Source organism: Odocoileus virginianus, chromosome 6 (genome assembly GCF_023699985.2).
Source record: "Odocoileus virginianus isolate 20LAN1187 ecotype Illinois chromosome 6, Ovbor_1.2, whole genome shotgun sequence".
Classification (NCBI taxonomy): Eukaryota; Metazoa; Chordata; class Mammalia; order Artiodactyla; family Cervidae; genus Odocoileus; species Odocoileus virginianus.
In genome coordinates this window covers 68,694,709-68,714,048 of record NC_069679.1, presented here as the reverse complement: position 1 = coordinate 68,714,048, position 19,340 = coordinate 68,694,709, and the positions used below count along the sequence as shown (strand labels likewise).

The window sequence follows — 19,340 nt, the reverse complement described above, 5'->3', positions numbered from 1 at the left end:
CGATGTTTTAACATGTATCACTCATTATAAGACAGCTTATTTTTCAATGTTTCTAATGAAAAAGAGAGAAATGTTACAAGGAAAGAGTATTATAGCTGGATGTAACCACTGTCCCTTAATTCTGCTTTAAGGAAATGACAGAAAGGGCAAAAACACCTCTTAACATTGAAATGGCTGCCTGGCTGCTGCTGGCAGGAAACTTGGTTGCAAGCACTGGGTGTCCCTTCTGTCCCCAAAGAGCAAGTGAATTGGCCCTGTCCTGGAGACCTGGACCGGTTCGCGCTAGCTCTGAAGATGCCCCCTGCAGGCAGGAGCAGGAGCTGAAGGTTGGCACCAAGTCAGCCATGCTTGGTGCTCTATTCTTGTAGGGAACAGACTCTGGGACAGGAAGGACTTGTCTATGGGTATCCTGGATTTCTTTCCTGTGATTAAAATAATTAAAGTTTAATCAATCCAGAGGAGAAAGGCATTTCTAATTTTGGCAGATCTTAAGTTTTAGGTTGAAATTGTTCATACTGACTTCTTTTTTAATTGACCTGCAGAAGTGGCAGTTTCAGACGATTCCTCATTTTATGTGCTGCTGCTTTGCTCCTATAGGTCTCTGCAGCCTGAGGAACGGGCTTTCCATGTGGCTCAGTGGTAAAGAATCTGCCTGCCAATGCACGGGATACAAGAAACTCAGACTTGATCCCTGAGTAGGAAATGGCAATTCATCCCAGTATTCTTGACTGAAAAATTCCATGGACAGAGGAGCCTGGTGGGAGGCAGTCCATAGGGTCACAAAGAGTAGGACACGACTGAATACACTCATACACACAGCCTGAAGGAACTGCTTCTTCACACTTCCCACCCTCTAGCTACTTGTTGACTTACTCTTCTACCTAGAGAATTAAAATAAAATTCATCCTTTATGATGTAAAGCAAATGGCACCTTCCCTGGGGAATCTTTGCTCATCCCCCAAGAAATGAACTCTTCACTCCCCAGGCACTTTTTGGGTGCTCCAATAGCTTCCTTTAAGTTCTACCTTCAATTTTTGGCAGCTGTTTAATCTCTTTCTCCCCTATTAGTCTGCAAACTCCTTGAGGACAAAAACTGACTCTTACTCACTGCTGTACTCCTGGGACCTAGTTAGTACCAGACTTTGTGTAAAGCTAACTAAAAAAAAAAAAAGAAAGAAAGTGAAAGTGAAGATGCTCAGTCATGTCCAACTCTTTGTGACACCATGAACTATAGCCTACCGGGCTCCCCTATCCATGGGATTTTCCAGGCAAGAATATTGGAGTGGGTTGCCATTTCCTTCTCCAGGGAATCTTCCCAACCCAAGGATTGAACCTGGGTCTTCCACATTGCAGGCAAACGCTTTACCATCTGAGCCACTAGGGAAGCTTAAAAAAAAAAAAATTAAAAAATAAAAAAACCTGTTGAGTAAATTGGCAAATGAATGAATGACTAGAACAGGAGTGGGAATGGCCATCCCATAAAAAGGCTACAGCACCAAATTCTGTATAAGTCCTCAGAGCTTGATGTTCAAGGGTTTTGAGACCACGCCAGAAGTCACAGCAGCAGAACCCATCCTTGGTGTGTTTGTGTGGAGATGAAATCCTTCCTCCACACACCCAAGATCACCTCTGATGCCCAAGATCACCTCTGATGCTCAGCCAGGTCAGCGGGCTGAACCCGCAAGCATGTGGCCTTTTGCTGGAGGCTGGACAACCTGCTTCCCCAGGGAGCTCCACGGTGGGGAAGTCCACACTTGCAAAGCCTCCCCAGTTTTCTGCCAAGCTGAGAGTCGTCAGCCACCCTAGGCTCGGGAACAGTTCAAGTTGCCCCAGACGGGCTGCTCAGGACATTCCTGTTATGAAATTTCCTTTTCTGGTGGCCCTGGGGTATCATGGGAAATCTGAAATTCTAAACAGCTGTTCACCTCTGGGTGTGGGATGGGACAGTCCCTAAGGCCTGTGATGCTCCCCTACCTCCACAGAGCTTAGAGCAACAACCTGGGCCTGTCATCGTGGGAATGTGTCGTGTCAACCCAGGTACAGATTCATTTCTTGCCTCAGGAGCTTCTCTCTCTCTCCCAAACCTGGATGTCTTGGACCTCAAACTTGGACAGTTTTCAATTTATTTTAAAATTCAACTTCAGGAATAATGAAACAACTGTGGATCAAAATGCCATTTTCTTTCAACTGGCTTATTTTTTTTAAAAAAAGATAATACCTCATGCTGGACTTCCTTGGTGGTCCAGTGGTTAAGAATCCACCTGCCAATACAAGGGACATGAGTTTGATCCCTCTTCTGGGAAGATCCAACATGCCTAGAGGCAACAACTACTGAACCCACAAGCCCTAAGGCCCATGCTCCGCAACAGAAACAAGAGAAGCCGCTGCAATGAGAAGCCTGCACCCCGCAACTAGAAAATAGCCCCTGCTAGTGGCAACTAGAGAAAGTCCCCATGCAGCAATGAAGATCCAGTGCAGCCAATAAATCAAAAAACAAAAACAAAATAACCCATGCCGGCTGGTGAGGTTGCTGGGAAAATGAACACTGCCAATGAGATTGTAATTTGGAGTAAATTTCTTGGTGGGCAATTTGAGCTGTATCAGTTCAGTTCAGTTCAGTCGCTCAGTCGTGTCGACTCTTTGTGACCCCATGAATCGCAGCACGTCAGGCCTCCCTGTCCATCACCAACTCCTGGAGTTTACTCAAACTCATGTCCATTGAGTCGGTGATGCCATCCAGCCATCTCATCCTCTGTTGTCCCCTTCTCCTCCTACCCCCAATCCCTCCCAGCATCAGGGTCTTTTCCAGTGAGTCAAATCTTCACATGAGGTGGCCAGAGTATTGGACTTTCAACTTCAGCAGCAGTCCTTCCAATGAACACCCAGGACTGATCTCCTTTAGGATGGACTGGTTGGATTTCCTTGCAGTCCAAGGGACTCTCAAGAGTCTTTTCCAACACCACATTCAAAAGCATCAAATCTTCGGCGCTCAGTTTTCTTCACAGTCCAACTCTCACATCCATACATGACCACTGGAAAAACCATATCCTTGACTAGACAGACTTTTGTTGGCAAAGTAATGTCTCTGCTTTTTAATATGCTATCTAGGTTGGTCATAACTTCCCTTCTAAGGAGTAAGCGTCTTTTAATTTCATGGCTGCAATCACCATCTGCAGTGATTTTAGAGCCCAGAAAAATAAAGTCTGACATTGTTCCCACTGTTTCCCCATCTATTTCCCAGAAGCCTCTAAAATGTGCTTCTTCTGATCTTGCAATTCCATTTCCAGCAGTTTATCCCAGAGAATTAATTTAAAATACTATCAAACCATTGGTTATAAGAATTTAAAAAATTTTTTGACAACCTAAGTCCAGATTACCAACACGATGCAACCGTTAAAAATGGTGTCAATGAAATCTTATGATAAGAACATTGTCAGTAGAAGGTGGAATTATGGGTGATTTTAATTCTCTTTCTAAATTTTCTGAAATGATTTTGTGTTACTTTGGCATATTTAAAGATACTTTAAGTAGTCTGAGAAAGACCTGCCCTGGAGATTGTTACTTTTGTCCTTTTTTTTTTTTTTTTAACTTTTGTCCTTGACTAGGAGTCTCAGCTTTCCAAATTGGGAGATGGGGGTTCAGTAGCAGGGTAGGAAATTTCTTTTCTCCCCTTCCATCTCCTTTCCAATCTGGGTCAATCACTTCAAAGACAGCCCTTCCCCCAGCAGTTCCGCAGGTTTTGTGGGCTGTTTCTTTGTTCCCCTCATCTGTCAAGAGAAGGGCTGTCAACCTGTGGCTGACCCCGTTTTGACAAAACTCCCTTCACCAGCATTCCTTACCTGATGGGATATGCTTCTCTCCTGTATTTCAATGAGACGACTTACCTCTCATTGAAACAAGAGGTCTTGTCTTTCTGTTTTTTTGTTTTTGTTTTTCCTGTGGAGGAACAACTCTTTCTGCTTGGTGAATTTATTTTTCATCCCATTCTGCATAGTTTAAATGCCTCCTCCCTCGACACCATGATGGGCACATCCTAATCCTCTGAGATGAGGGTACTGTGTTATCCTCATGACAGTATGCCATTTTCCTGTTCTGAAATTAAGAGTTCTTCCTCTATCTGAAGCTCACTGCTGGAGAACAGAGACTCTGAAAGGCAGTAGGAAGGGGATGAGGGCCTTGAGAGGCAGGCAGAATCCAGTGGGGTGGGAAGTGGGCCGGGGAGGGGATCATTCCTTCAGGGCTCTCTGGGTTTGAATTCAATTCTGGCTCTACCTTAAGCAAGTCAGTTCACCTCTTTAGGCCTCACTTCCATTCTGTGTGATTCAGAGCTCTGGGCAGGGAAGCTGTTGATACCTGCCATGTAAAGCTGCTGCATGGGTTCCGTGAGTTGACATACACCGAGCACTTAGAACCCTGCCTGGTACAGAGTAAGTGCTTTTTAAGGACTAGCCATTACCACCATTGGGCTTCCCTGGCAGATGGTAAAGAATCCTCCTGCAATGCAGGAGACCGAGTTCCATCTCTGGGTTGGGAAGATCCCCTGGAGAAGGGAATGGCAACCCACTCCAGTCTTCTTGCCTGGAGAATTCCATGGACAGAGGAGCCTAGCAGGCTACAGTCCATGGGGTTGCAAAGAGTTGGACACAACTGAGTGAGTGCCTCTCACTTCACTGCCACTATCACCATCACTCTTCAAAGCTGGAACACTCATCTCTCCACCCCCCTTGCAGTTATGGCAGTGTTGCTTGGGCAGACCCTACTGAAGACGGGTGTTCTGAGCCTGAGACTGGGTGTTGGGCACAGATACCCCTAGAATGATCTTCCACATGACACTGTGTGTCAACACATCCTGACCATTTCCCAGGGGGAAAAACCTAAGGGTGGCCTGAATTTTTATCCCAGAGTACCTGGTACCTCTTTCTACTCATAGCCTTACTACCTGTTGAGTACTGTTGGCCTCTCCTACCTGGCGATGACCTCTTTTCACCTCTACACCGCCTGCTCTTTCAGCTCTAAGTCTCCAGCACCTCCTCTTCCCCTCAGAGAACGGTGTTGCTGTTCACCTAACTGCTCAAACTAACTTATTCCCCACAGGACCAACAACTTCTTACATGGTCTCTGTTTTATGTATGTTTTTATCCCCGTAAATCATTCTTAAGAGACAGAGAAAGCTTCCATAAACAAAGAAAATAGCGGCGCTAACTCATTCTACTAAGTGAAACGTCGCAGTGTGGCTGGCGAGGGTCTCCTCCTGTTAGCCTCTGTCTGCCTCCCTCAGCGCCCCCTGAGCCCTCTGCCCTCAGCCGCCTGCAGCGACCCCAGACTCCTTTTGGTCTCTCAGACTGCAAGTGCTTTTCTGCTGTCCACGCGGATGCTAGACAGCAGTCTGCCCCTCAGTCTCATTGTTCTGGCTTCTCTCTTCTCAGTTACATGGCATTTCACCCATAAGGTGTTGCTGACTGTCCCCTCAACGTAACTTCATCGCCACAGCTGTCACTGGATGCCACTCTGTTTTCCTTCCTGACATGTTAGGAATTCCATCCAGGCCCCCAATTCACCGTCTTGCTCACTGCTGAATCCCAGCCTGAGCACAGCGGTTGGCATGCTGAGAGCTCTAAAAAGAGGACTGACATGTTTTCACTGTGTTTGTGGTCTCTCCTCCTTGTTCCATAGACCGCCTACCTCCCTGTCCCGTCTCCTCTTATCAGGTACCTCTCCCCCTCAGAGCTGGTGTTTTCATCCCCTTCATGAGCTCCTGCCCCTCAGAGGGTTTCTGCAAAAAACTTTCTGGAAGGATCACATCTCTTACAACTGCCTTCATAAGAACTTTTGTTTTATTATTATTATTTAGAAATGCAGTTATATACAGAGAACAATTAAAATTAAATTAAACTTTGTACAAATATTAAAATACTATCTTCACACCCACTGCAATGTACAGGATACCAAAAAATATATATATAAAATAAAATAAAGCAAACCCAAACTGATTGAGTGACATCCTGCACAGTCAATGATGCGTGTGTCATGTGAAACAATTGCTGAGATTCCATAGTGGTGTGACGAGCCGCCAGGCCACCCTCAACCCTCTCTTCTCCCTGCCTGGCGATCCAAGTGCTTTGCCCAGGCGCATCCCCCCAGCTCCTAGCACAGGGCTCAACCTTGGGGTTCTCGTTCAAAATTCTACTAGATTTTCAACTGGTGGTTAAGAGGAGCTGCTTCCCAGGAAAGCTGAGCCTGCCTTTCCCTCTCCAGGGAACCGGCTACTCTACCACTCGGTCCAAGAACCTGCCACACGAAATCCTCTCCGAGTCCCCTCACTGGACTCCAGTAACAACAGGCCCAGTGCTGAAGGCCAGGAGCCCCAGCAGGCTTCAGGGAAGCTCCTGGACTCTGTCCTCAGCAAGCACATCTGGAATGAAGCTGTCAAGCCTGTGTCCTTTCCCTCCTGGGCCCTATATTTTCAAGGAGGGGGGGAAAACAAACAAACAAACAGGCAAGGATCTAGAAATGTCTGCAGCATTTTCCACTCTCTATGTAGGAATGCTCCCTGGGAAGGGAAGTGACATTGTTATGTGGGAAGCGAGTGGTTTGAGCTCCATGGGGGTGGGGAGGGGAAAGGTCAAGTGCTAGGGTTCCTGTGCCACCACTGACTTAGCAGGAAAAGTATACCTTTGTCTGGCCATCAGCTTCTCCACGAAGCTCCACGGCTGGGGGAGGGGAGGAGGTGGCAGGCAGGAAGAATGCAGATGAGACATGAGCTAAGTTCTGTTTGCAAATGGAGTGTTGGGAGGATGTACGTTGAAATGCCTTATAAAACCAAAAGAACTCACAAAGTGGCCAGGACTTGGCCCATTTCACAGTTCACACCCAGTGAAATGGGAACACAGCACGCAAAACTCAAAAATGGGAAAAGATAGAGCCTACCTGCTGAACTAAGGCATTGAAAATGTTAGAAATTTTAAGTGATTTTTTTATCATTTACTGGCCCTTGAAAGTCACTGGAATGTGACTGCAAGTTGCCAAGATATAAAACCTGCACTGAGTCAGCCCGTGTACGCAAATAAAAAGAAAAAACCGCTTCTTAAAAGTCCTTTGGTGCCGACCGTTCCTCCTGTACAAGTCCTCTGCTGGGCTCCCCTAGAGGTGAGCCGGGGGAGGCCAGACCGGGGCAGCTTTCCCCACTGCTCCAAGCCCCTCTGGTGGCCCCCAACACCACCTTGTCTCTCAGCCAGGCCCCACCCCAAGGCCGCCATGGAAGCCCTGATCCTTCACAAGAAACAAGGGCCAGATGCTCTAGAAACAGCAGTTCATGGCTGATGTGGGAGATGAGAACTACTGCGGGAAAAAGTCACAGGAGTAAGCAGGGAGGTGAGGCTGGCCCAGCACCCACAGGCCAGGGGCCTTCAGGAGGCAGGCCTCATCAAAGCCAGGGACAGGGGAGCAGGGGAGGGGACCTCCCAACTTTTCTCTCCTCCCTCCCAGGTGGCAAGTCTGGGCTTGTGATCCCTGGATTGGGTGGGCAAGGTGGAAGAAGGGTTCAGAAGGCAGGCTTTTTCATTTTTTTCAAGCGCCAGGCGGATCATCTCTGTGACTGGATAAACCACAAACAGAAAGTGCAATCTCATGGGGGAAAACCCCCAGAGTACTTATATAAAAAAGGGTAAGAGCTCTGTTTAAAAAAATATTCTAGACTCGACTTCAGGTGCTGGAAGATGGGGAAATGAAAGCTGCAGGCTCAGCAGTGAGACTCTGGAGGCCCCCCAGCTGCCCACAGGGCCTTGCTCCCTTCTGGAGGAAGACAAGGGCACCACGGGTGGCGCACAACCCGTGCGGGCTGAAGTGACTGGGGTCATGGGGACCCTGCCCTCCAGACGGGCCCCAGGCCAGCCACGGCTGGCAGGTGCATCTCTGGACACGGCCTCTTTGGAGGCCAAGGGCAGGCCTGCTCCGTTCTGCACTTTCCCTCGGGCACCTCCTCCTCGCGGGCCAGGGCCGTGGGCGCCGGGTGGGGAGGACAGAGAGAAAGACGTTTGGCAAGCACTGCCCTTACCTGAGAGGAAGGAAGACCACAGGGGTGCGGGAGGCCGGGATGAGCGGGAATAAAGTGCGAGTGTTGAGCGAGGGGGCGGAGGCTGAGAGAAGGCCCTGCGTGTCCCTCCTCTCCAAGGCCACGGGAGCTACCCTGTTAGGTCAGGAACTGAAAACACACTGGGCTCCAGTCTTCTCAGGCTGGGGGAGGAGTGGAGGGGCAGTGCTTCAGGAACAGAAACAGTAATAAGCACTCCTTACTGCCATATCTCTGGGAAGAGGTAGCAGCTCTGCTGGGCCCTGCCGCTGCCCCGGGCAGAGGGAGCCACTCCTTCCACACCAGGGCCCTGGAGCCAGGCTGCTCCCAAACCGTCCCCACCAGCCAGCGCGTGGGGGGGGTGGGGGTGTGTGCTGATGTCTCCGGGGCCCTCCCCTGGACCCGGGGAGGTGGGGGGGGGGGGGTTGTCTGTCAGCAGTGGAAGGTGGCAGGGGAGGGCGGGAGGAGGAGCAGCAGCAGTGAGCAAGCGGCAGCACGCTTCCCGGGCACAGTTACTAAGGCACGTGACTGCGGTGATGAGGACCCTCAGGGCCGGGCCGGAGCTGCCTGCAGCTGCCTGGGGGCTCGGTCGACCCCTCAGGCCCCCTTCCATCACCACGAACCCAGGACGAGACCACTGGCCCCCGATGCCAGTGACCAGCGGGGCATCCCAAGGCATCTCAGAACTATCACGTCCCACAGGGGACGCCACCAGCCTTGGCCAGCAAGGAAGCCAGGGCTGCGTGGCGTCACACCCAGGAGGCAGCAGGCACCTTCCCCTTAAGCTCCAGGGAAAGAGGAAAAAAAACCGAGGCCAGGAAGGCCAGATGCTGGAAGTAGGAAGTGAGGACTTGCATATTAGGAAGACAAATCATTAACAGCCACCTTCCTCCCCTCCCTTGGGATCTTCTGGACGCTTCTCAGAAAGTCACCAGGGCCAGGAGCTTCCACATGTGAGCTAGACAGCTGGGCCTCGGGGCGACTCCTCACAGCCTCGGTCCTCAGCTGAGGCAATGTGCCACTGCTGTCGGCCAAGGTAGGCCCAGGGCCCCACACTCTGGCCCCAGCTGAAGCCACCTTCGGATCTGCTCCTGCTAAGGGCAGTGGTGCCAGCCTTCAGAGCGAACAGGCCAGACCCAGGCCTGGGCCCCTGAGGGGGCAGCGGTGCAGCCATGAAGGCTCGTAGGACAGCAACTAGCCTGCGTGACCGAGAAACCGGACGGGCTGGGGGGAAGGCACAAGTAAACACGGCGCGCTCGGGCCCACACGGGCTGGCGGGGCTGCCGCCCAAGAGCTGGCTGCAGGGGACCCGGAGGGCTCCAGAAGGGAAGGGTCCAACCCAGCACGTTCAGATAGTGTTCCCGACACAGGTGGGAAGGCGAGGCCGGGCAGGGAGCCAGCTCCTCCAGCCTTCCAGCAGGCAGATGGCGACACTCTTCCTGGAGTTTCCGGCAAAGTGGGCCTCTGGGCCCTCGGAGGTGCGGAGATACACAGACATACAGGTGGGCAGCTCGGGTCTCCGGGGAGGGCGGCTGGAGGACATGGCGCTCAAACCCACAGGGAGAGGAGGAAGGGCAGAGAGGAGAGAATCCCGTGGCAGCCCTCATGCTTCTTTCAACAGTGGGATATCTGCGGGCGGAGGAAGATGGAAAGCACAGTGGTTACCCTGTGAGGGTGACGGCAGCACAGCTGACCCCGCTGCGGGGACCCCTCACACACTTCTAGGTAGTCTAAACCCCTCACCCCTTCTCCAGGCCTTCCTTGCTCATCTCTCCGTTTGTCTGTGTGACAAAAGCTGAAGAGTCAGTCCAGTATTCAAACCCTTTCTGGTCCTGCCACACGGCACCCTCTTCTCTGCTTTGATGCTGCTGGTTTAGTTGCTTCTCTTTCTACCCTTATTCTCATCCTGTGAGGCTACTGAGTCCTGGTAAGTCTCACCTCCTTCTTAAAGCCATCCTCCAGCTGTGTGATTCTGAGTAAATCACTCCCCTTCTCTGGGTCTCAAGTCATCTCACACGTTACCTGGGTTAGACTGATACCTGAAGGGCCTGGCTTCCTTCAGAACTGTCTGCCCCGGATAACTTGGGCTTAGCCTGCAACCAACTCAATAACCTATGTGTCTGGTTTTGTGCACCCCTCATTCTGACATACTATTCAACTGACATGAATGTGAGCAAACTCTGGGAGATATGGAAGACAGAGGACCCTGGCGTGCTGTAGTCCATGGGGTGGCAAAGAGTCGGACACGACAGCAACCGAACAACAACATTCTGACATGGACCCTACCATTTTTGGCTCCATTTTTTTCCTCAGGTATATGCTCCATCTTCCCAACTGACTGACAGTCCATGCATGCAGAAAGCATGTTTCATGAGTCTTTCCATCGCACCTGAAACCTAATCCAGTACCAGGCACAAGATGGGCTCTGTCTGAATAATGCTTGTTCAACACGTGGAACAAAGCCAGGGGACAAGGAGAAGGGAGAAGAGCTGGCACCCCAGGGTTCCTTAGGAAGGTCAAGGGCTAAGGTCTATGTCAATATGTGCCGACACACAGCATGTACAGCCGGATGCCCCGGGGGTCACTGGCTTCCAACTTTAAATCTGGCCCAAGTATTTAATGGCCCCTTCCTAGCTCTACATCCCACCAAAAAATAGGAGGCATACTGCTGATACTCAGGAAATCCTAAACCTGATCTGCACTTAAAGATTTCCTACTTCTTGGCTTTCAGATATTCTAAACCTTAGACACTAACTGAGGCCTGGACTCCCAGGAAGCAGAGTGCTCTAAAGTGCTTTTGGCAGAGGGGTGGGGGGCGGGGTGGATTGGTAAGCATGGAAGTCCTGACTTTTCTAAAGGGAAACATCTAGGTCTATCCTGCATCCTGAACCACAGTGGGATTTCATGTAAAGATGGCTTTTAAAGTGATAAGAGTCAATCCCAGCATTTGAGCTCCAGCTCTGGTAAAGGCGGAGGTGTCAGGAGGCAGCAGTTTCATCCTCTGACAGCTTTACCACAAAGGCCCTGGGGTTACCTGGGAGGCAGCATGGCACCATGGATTATGATACAGGCGTGGGAGCAGATCCATCTGGCTTCAAATCCCAACTCAGCCATTTACCAATGGGCAAATGACTTACCCTCTTGGAGCCTCAGCTTCCCTATCTGTAAAATGGGGTTGGTAAAAATACCTACTTCTCAGGATCACCGTGAGGTCTGACTGAGGTAGTGCAAGAAAACCGAACAGCACAGGAGCAGACATACTCCTGTTTAAAATGAAGCAGCTGAATGCTCTGGGGGAGAGGCTCCAGTTTTCCGAAGACCCCACACCTCCTTGTCATTCCTGTCCTTTCAGGAAATTATAACCAGAGGACAGGCCCCACTTCCACCACCAACTGGCTGTCTACCCTTTGATTCAGCATTTCCCTGAGGCCATGAATAGTTGCAGAGACTCCAAACCTATTAAGATTCAGACAACAGCGAAAAGTCTCCCAATACAGAACCCAAAGGCCCACCTAGGGTAAAATCCTATTTTGTAAGATAATCCCCTAGGTTTTATCTTTCTTTGCCCCCAAGCACACGGATTATCAGGAAGGCTCACAGACTCTCCTCACTCCCAGCAAGGGCCCCGGGCAGGTAGTAACTGAGGGTCAGGCAGCCCACCCACCATCCGTGTAGTCCTCTGACGTGAGGCTCTGGATGTCACTGTTCTCCGAATCCGGGGCTTCTTTGTGTGCCGCTCGGCTGTTCCCTGAGCCGGCCACCCAGGAAGAGGTGGTTGCCTGGTGCACCAGCACAGTCTCTGAGCCCCGAGAGCCCCAGGCTTCACACAGTCCAGACTGGCCAGGGGCTTCTTCCTCGCTGCCTGCAGAAGAACAGGCCCCCTGGTCCTGCAGGTGCGGCTCCCTCGGCCCGCTTCTCCCACTGGGCCCAGACCCTTCTGACAGCACAATCTGCACTCTGGGGTCCGCGGGCGGCACGCAGTGACCAGAACTGCCGTATACAGCCTCCTCATATGACGGGAGCGCAACCTGGACTCCGTCCACCATGATGGAGACCTGGTCTCCGGACACTCCCTGGTCACGCCTGCACCGCAGAAGGAAAGGACAAAGGAAGAATCAGAATACACACACAAGTGGGTATCACGATAAACAACACCAAACATTTCTGAGGGCTTACTGTGTACCAGGTATGGCACTAAGGGCTTTATACAATTCATCCCCTGGCATCCTCACCTGGGTCCTTCACCAAGAAGGCGGATGAGGCTCCAAGGAGTTAAGTAACCTGCCCAGGCACACAGCTGGTAAGGGAGGAAGCTAGGATGTGCATCCATTCCACCTGCTTCCAGAGACTATGTTACTAACCTCTAGGTACACAGGTACCTGGCCCTCTGGTCCTGTGTAAAAACTAGGAAGCTCGAGACTCAGAAACATAGCCACTGGTTCAGCACAGCTAAGCCAGCAAGTGGGAGAGCGGTGGCTGCATGTCCTGTGAACATGCCCTGCCTGTACACTGCCAGTGAGTACACTGTATGGCATGTAAATTCGTTGCTGTTCAGTTGCTAAGTCATGCCCGACCCTCCTGCCACCCCATGGACAGGAGCCCACCAGTCTCCTCTGTCCATGGGATGTCCCAGGCAAGAACACTGGAGTGGGCTGCCATTTCCTTCTCCAGGCTCTTAACCCAGGGACTGAATCCGCGTCTCCTGCATTGGCAGGCGGATTCTTCACTGCTGGGCCACCAGGGAAGCAAATTACATCTCCATAGAGCTCCTTTGAAAAAGAGGAGAAGGCAAAGAAACACCGTGATCTTGAAGTGGGACACTGGACTCAAAAACTGAAGGAAGAATTCTGTTCTTTTGACTCAAGGCACTTTACTTGCCTTTTATTTTTTAAATTTTGTAAACTTAAAAAAAAAAACCTGTGGATTATAACACCAATGTCTGACAAACACAGAAAAACGTACAGCTGACGTATTCCAAAGGTGATGCTAGTGTATGGGCTTCCCCAGTGGCTCAGCAGGAAAGAATCTGCTTGCGATGTAGGAGACGCAGAGAAGCGGATTCGATCCCTAGGTCAGGAAGATCCCCTGGAGAAGGAAATGGTAAATCACTCCAGAAATCTTGCCTGGAAAATCCCATGGACAGAGGAGCCTGGTGGTCCAGGGGGTTGCAAAGAGTCAGTAATGACTGAGCAACTAAACAACAATAATGCTAGTGTGTAACCTCTATCTGGGTCAAGAAATAGAACCCTGCCAGCACCCAAGCCCCAGCACCCCATGACCATTCCTATCACCTCACCACCAAAAGTAACCACCATCCTAACTTACATTAAAATCATTCCTTTGAATTTTATTTTAGTAACTTTAATGCCTAAGCATGAATTCTCCAACATCGTTTAGTTTTGAAATTCTGTGACCTTTTATGAATGAGATAGATAATAAACGTGTCTGTTTGTGTGTGAATAGGTGTGTCTGGTTTTGTATTTTACTCAACATTATGTTTGGGAGATTTAGCCGTGCAAATACCTTTTTTCTGAATCACTTTTATACACAGACTCCTGCCCCAAACCAAATCAATTTGGGGATTGAGGCCCAGGTGCTGGCACTTGTTTTTAGTTCCCCACTGGAGCCTCTCTGTGCATCCAGGAGTGGGGACCCAGGAGACAGGGCAGCGGCTTGCCTCAGAATCGTTTGGAGTGCTGACGAAAGGCAGAGCCTCTCATTCTGTCAGTCTGGGTGGGGCCTGAGAATGTGCATTCCTAACAGGGTCCCAGGTGATGCTGCTGCTGCGGGGATCACATGTGAGAACCACTGACATAGCAGAAGTAACATGGCACTAGAGTGGGACAGACTGGGGTTTAAATCTCACCTAGAGCAGTGGTACCCAACCTTTTTGGCACCAGAAACTGATGTCGCAGAAGATAATTTTCCACAGACAGGGGTGTGTTAGGGGGTGGTTTGGGGAAGATTCAAGTGCATTACTTTTACTGTGCACCTTATCTCTAATCTAACACTGCCACTGACCGGACAGAAGCTACTGGTCTGTGGCCCAGAGGCCAGGGGTGGAGGGGGGCCTGACCTAGAGGGATGACCCTCTCTGAGCCTCAGTTTCCTAATCGGCAATGATCCTGTGAGGATTACGATGACGGATGCAAAGCAAAAGCACACTCCCTGGTACACCTGGAAGTTTAACACACGCAGGGCCCTCCCCTTTCCCTGGGCACACACGGACCAGCAGAGACCAGCAGACCCACCAGCACCCTTCTGCCAGTCCAGGGCCGGCCCCCCCAAGTGACGCCTGCTGCCACCGCCACTGGGCTCACCGGCTGTGATGGAAAGACTTCAGCTTTGGCTGCAGCAGCACAAACAGCACCACGAGGAGGAGAATGAGTGCCACGGAGCTGGCAGTGGAAGCCACGATGGACAGCGTGGGGACCCCGAGCGACGTGTGGGTGTCTTTGTCTACGGAAACAAGCCATCATCAGCAGTGTTTTGTACCCAGACACAAGGAACGTGAGCCTCATGGCTGATCTTCAAAGGCCCCCTGCATGGTGTCACGCTAGCATGTGACATGAGACATGCTAGGTATGGCCAGGGTAGCCTTTGGAGCAACGGTGCAGAGTGGCTTTTATGTCAAGGAAAATGGACATTTCCCTATTGTGTTCCTGAAACTAAAATTCCCTTCACCTTGGACCGCTGAGGACCATCTAACACCTAAATTCACTTACCCCTAGAGATCTTACCTTTATAAACCCCAGCTGATCCTGTCCTCAACAGCAGGTTGAAAGACATGAACCATTCAAATGCACACATCTTTCCACCATCTAAAGTTCCACCCATGTGGCAGGAAATTTTATAAAAACAGGGTTGTAATAACCCTCTGTTCTAAGGTCCTGCATCTTTAGCTGTATATCTAAAGCTGGTCCCCACCCTTATCCAGGGTGTCACTGTCCTGAAACTGGAGTGAGAAGCCCAGAGATGGCTGCATGACACACACTTTCCCCAGGAGGCTGGACCTCATGTCATGTACGACGGGAGGAGGCTGAGGGGGAGCGCGCTTCTGTCCAGCTGGACCGCGGCTCCGTAACAAAACAGAGCCCTTCCATTCAGGGAAAAATAATATACCAGAGGCACTACAGAAGGTGCTCACATTGTGCCCGTGTGTTAGCAGAACACGGTCAGAGGTCACCAGCACTGGGCTAGGGCATCAAAGGGACTCTGCATAGCACAGCAGATGCCTCAGTGGCTCGGCTGAAATGCCGCGGGACACACATCAGCAGTCCAAATGTCTAACTGAGACGTGAAACCGCAAAGGAAGGGAGGCTGCCGGGCGTCAGAGGGGCCACGCTGCCCCCCACAGCACAGGGCCCTCTGGAGCAAGTGCGCGCCACTTCCCGGGAGCTGGAAGGGAAGAAGGAGCCCAGCAGGAAGTACCCCACTTTCGCCTGCCAAACTGACCCTCGTTGAGACGGCAGCTGATCTCCATGGCTGGTTTCCACTCGCCATTCTTACACGTCAGGTATTTGTAGTCACCCTTCAACATGTAGCCTTCGGCACACAGGTACTCAATGACGCTGCCGGAGTTCAGGGGGTCTCTGCAGGGCCGGGGGTGGCAGATGTAGCCACCATTCTCTGGCTCCGGCGGCAGGGAACACACTGCAGAGATGGAGAGAGAGGAGGTACCGTGGTGAGGTTTTCCAGCGGGAGCACTGTCAGCAACACAGAGAGGGGCAGTGCTGAAGGCCTCGGCAGGAAACCCCCCAGGAGCAGAGTGCCAGCCCCTTGGAAAGGCTGCTGCCCAATGCTGGAAGCTCAGGTTACCAAGGACAGAGGGAGGTGCCCTGGCAACAGGGGAAGCTGGGCTGCCAACACCACATCCCCTCGCCTTCCCCCTCCCTACTGCCTGCAGAGAACCGCATCCTTCACTCAACAGTAGACTCTGACCAAGCCAGATTCACAGAGACCTAGTGTGTAATATGGTTTTAATAAAACCTACTGGAACACAACAAAACCAAGTGACAGGTGGTAAAACACCAGTAACCTGCACGAGGGAAATGTTAGCCTTGTTTCCAGATCAGGATCAGAAAGGACTCCTTTGTGTGATAAAACGTGCCTTCTTGGCTCCAGAGGGGATTTCTGATGCGTTTCCTGGGAGGCTTCCCAATCCCCCTGCACCACGCATTCCCTGACCTGCATGGTCGCTGGCATCACTCGACTCCATCCCACAGTAAAGCCTGTATTTTCCATTGAGGTAGGTCTGCTCAGTTTTAAAAGCACCTTCATTCATCTCCTATCTTATTTATTTGTTCTGACAACTCTGTGAAGTAGTTATCATGCCTCCCCTTTGACAATGAGGACACTGGTCCACAAAAGTTAAATGACTGAGCCAAGTGTGAGGCAGAGAGTCAAGGGCAGACCGGGGAACACAGCTGGGTCTCTTGATTCAAACCTGTGCTCTTCCCACCAGCAGACACTGCTTCCACCCCAGGAGTGAGGGGGCCTTTAAGGACTGTGTATGTCAAGGCTACCTCCCCTCTGAACAAGGGAGATGGCAAACGGTACCTAAGTGCGGGGGGAACTCGGATGGAGACAAGCTGTGGTGACAAGCTCCCTGGAGCAGCACAGGGAGAAGGCGGCCTCCGATTCCAAGGCCTGGGGAGGACGTGAAGCACCTGGATGGGCACTGCAGAACCGAAGTACCCAGGCAGTAGATTGAGGGGTGTGCCTCGAAAAAATAGGAAGGGGACAACAGGAGCACTCAGGGACCATTGTTTGGAAGAAGATACGCTGGCAGGTGGCCAGGCACTCACAAACTTCAGCTTAGCCCAAGCCTTACTAACACAGGAAAGATGAAAGTCTCCAAAGGACTTTAGATTTTGCTGACAAATACCCTGTCCCCATCAAGATATGACAAGGATGTCAATATGAAAATAAAAACTGCTGGGTTTCTGGTTTTCACTTCCTCTAATAGACCCAGAGTTTCTGACTGTCTGAGATAAGGTACTTTCCCTTCATGGGACTGCCCACCACTCTCTCAACCAAATACCACTTTCCTTCAGCCTGCAAACTGCTCTTATGTAAGATGACTGCCAGTCAGGAGGGGGGGGGGGGGTGATATGAAGTAAAAAGAGATGATGGTTCCCTGCCCTCAGGCTACTTATCACTGAGATTTGGAGAAAAGACTCCATTACTTAACCTATTAAAATAATGAGGTAGGTCCACAGGTATCAGAGAAGTCTGAACGTCCTCTCTGAAACTACTAGGAGAACCCAAATAAGCCCACTCAGCGCCCTCCAAGGACACACTGTCATCTCTAGACTCTTCCCACGTCACCCACCTCGCCCAAAGCCTAGAACACGAGGGAGAGACAGGCATCACCTCTCCTGGTGCCTCTCTAAACTCTGGCCAAGTCGTTCAAAGAGCTGGCCAGCTGGATTTCCAAAGGAAGCTCAGCAAACTGCTTTACCTTGTAACACTCTCCCTCTTTTGTTCAGGGCAACAAGCCTGCCAGAGATCGCCTGGTTCTCTCCAGATTGTGTCTAATTGGTTCATTTCCTCAGTGTAATTAATGCTGAGCATCCCACAGCAGCTCCCAAAAGCAGGCAGGACTCACACAGGTTGTGTGCGGGGGAGGACAGTCGCAGGGGAAGGGCTGATGATTCTCAAGTCATTCCGGCTCTGCTGGGCACTTCTGCCCATAAAGCCCACATCGTCATGGAATCCCTGAGAGGGCCCTGGACATCACCTGGCACTCATTATATCAGTACAAAAAGTGAGGTCTACAAAGATGCCACTTACAATTCATTTCGATTAACCTAATATTTACTGATGACTGGGTAGGGATCGCTGAGATATGCTCTGAAAAGGGATGAAAAGATAACAAGCACTTCAGGTGCCTGTGTGCTCAGCTGCTCAGTCGTGTCTGACTCTGCGACCCTGTGGACTGTAGCCCACCTGGCTCCTCTGTCCATGGGATTCTCCAGGTAAGAATAGTGGAGTGGGTTGCCATGCCCTCCTCCAGGGGACCTTCCCAACCCAGGGGTCAAACCTGCATCTCCTGCACTGCAGGCGGATTCTTTGCCACTGAGCCGTCAGGGAAGCCCAAGCACTTCGGTTACTTGGAGCCAAACAGGGGTATGACAAGTAAGTCCACACGTGTCTTTTAAAAGCTTTTTTCTCCATGGCTTCTGAGTTTTATGTCGTGACACATTTTGGAGAGTATGTTTAGGACACTCTTCTAAACGTACTCTCCAATATTTTCTTCTCAAGTTTAACAGACTGGGTCTTTGTTATGTAGATAATACCTTCAGATGGGAAAAAAATAATAATAGGAAAAAATAATCATAGGAAATATATACCTGGAAAAAAAAGTAAGAGGGTGAGCACAGAAAAGTAAGCCCTCTTTCCCAGTCACTCACTGCTTCTCCCCAGAGATACTCCACACAGATTTTACCCTATACATGTCAAAGAAAGGGATTAGCGCTGCAAGAGGGGGAGTTCAGAGCGGAGAGATCAACCTTGTATGGGGAAGGCCAGGAATGGCTCCTGGAGGAAGCGGCATTTTCAATGGGGCTTGATTTCAGCAGGAAAGGTGGTGGTGGCTTGAATCAAATGCTCCAAAGTAGCAAAGTGTAGATTAAGCCCAGAGAACATGGAGTAGCCTAGGTTAGCTTGACTGCATAAGAAAATTTGTCCAAATAAATAAATAATGATGATAGTAGTAGTGGCAGCAATAATATTGTGAAGAAACCATCTTGCAGAGGGGCCTTGGCAGCAACAGAAGGTGTTCACACCATATTCAATGGCTGAAACCACAAGAGGAGCTGACTCTGATGGAAGACGAACAGAGGAGGAGAAAACCTCTGGAGAAGGTCAGCAGGAGAGCAACCCTCACGTGGGGAAATAAACTGGCTTAAAAAGTTCTATGAGGATCATACAAAAGAAACAAACTAGGGTACAGCAGACTCAGCATCACAAAGGGACTGCCCCAAGTCAAAGAAAGAAATAAGGAGGTCTCAGAAGGAAAAATCAAAAAAAGGAATTATTGTTTTAAGATGCCGAGAACGTAAGGAAAAAATACGGCCCTCCTGCCCAATCAGAAAGCAGAGTGGGAGAGTCTTGGCAAGGAGCAGGCATTGGGAGAGGACCCTCAGCGACGCTTGAGCATCAAAGGACCGGGAAGAACATAAGGAGGAGCAAATAAATCACTCAGTGGCTTCCAGGAGCCACTGTTCTGGGCAAGAGGCTGACTTAATCTGTGCATCAGGCTTGCTCT

At 50.6% G+C, this 19,340-nt stretch overlaps 1 protein-coding gene across 4 annotated transcripts in view; it reads right to left on the bottom strand.

Annotated features, from left to right (window-relative positions):
* Window positions 1–5,816: 5,816 nt before the first annotated feature.
* Window positions 5,817–19,340, bottom strand: part of SUSD6 (sushi domain containing 6) — a 93,590-nt gene continuing 80,066 nt past the window's right edge. For all 4 annotated transcript variants that reach the window (XM_020904905.2, XM_020904904.2, XM_020904908.2 and 1 more), the window contains 4 exons: window positions 15,524–15,721; window positions 14,389–14,527; window positions 11,733–12,151; window positions 5,817–9,697 (listed from right to left, as the gene is read on the bottom strand). In XM_020904905.2, coding sequence (XP_020760564.1) covers window positions 9,672–9,697; window positions 11,733–12,151; window positions 14,389–14,527; window positions 15,524–15,721 — 782 coding nt within the window. In that variant the 3' untranslated portion in view covers window positions 5,817–9,671. The remainder of the gene's footprint in view (window positions 9,698–11,732; window positions 12,152–14,388; window positions 14,528–15,523; window positions 15,722–19,340) is intronic.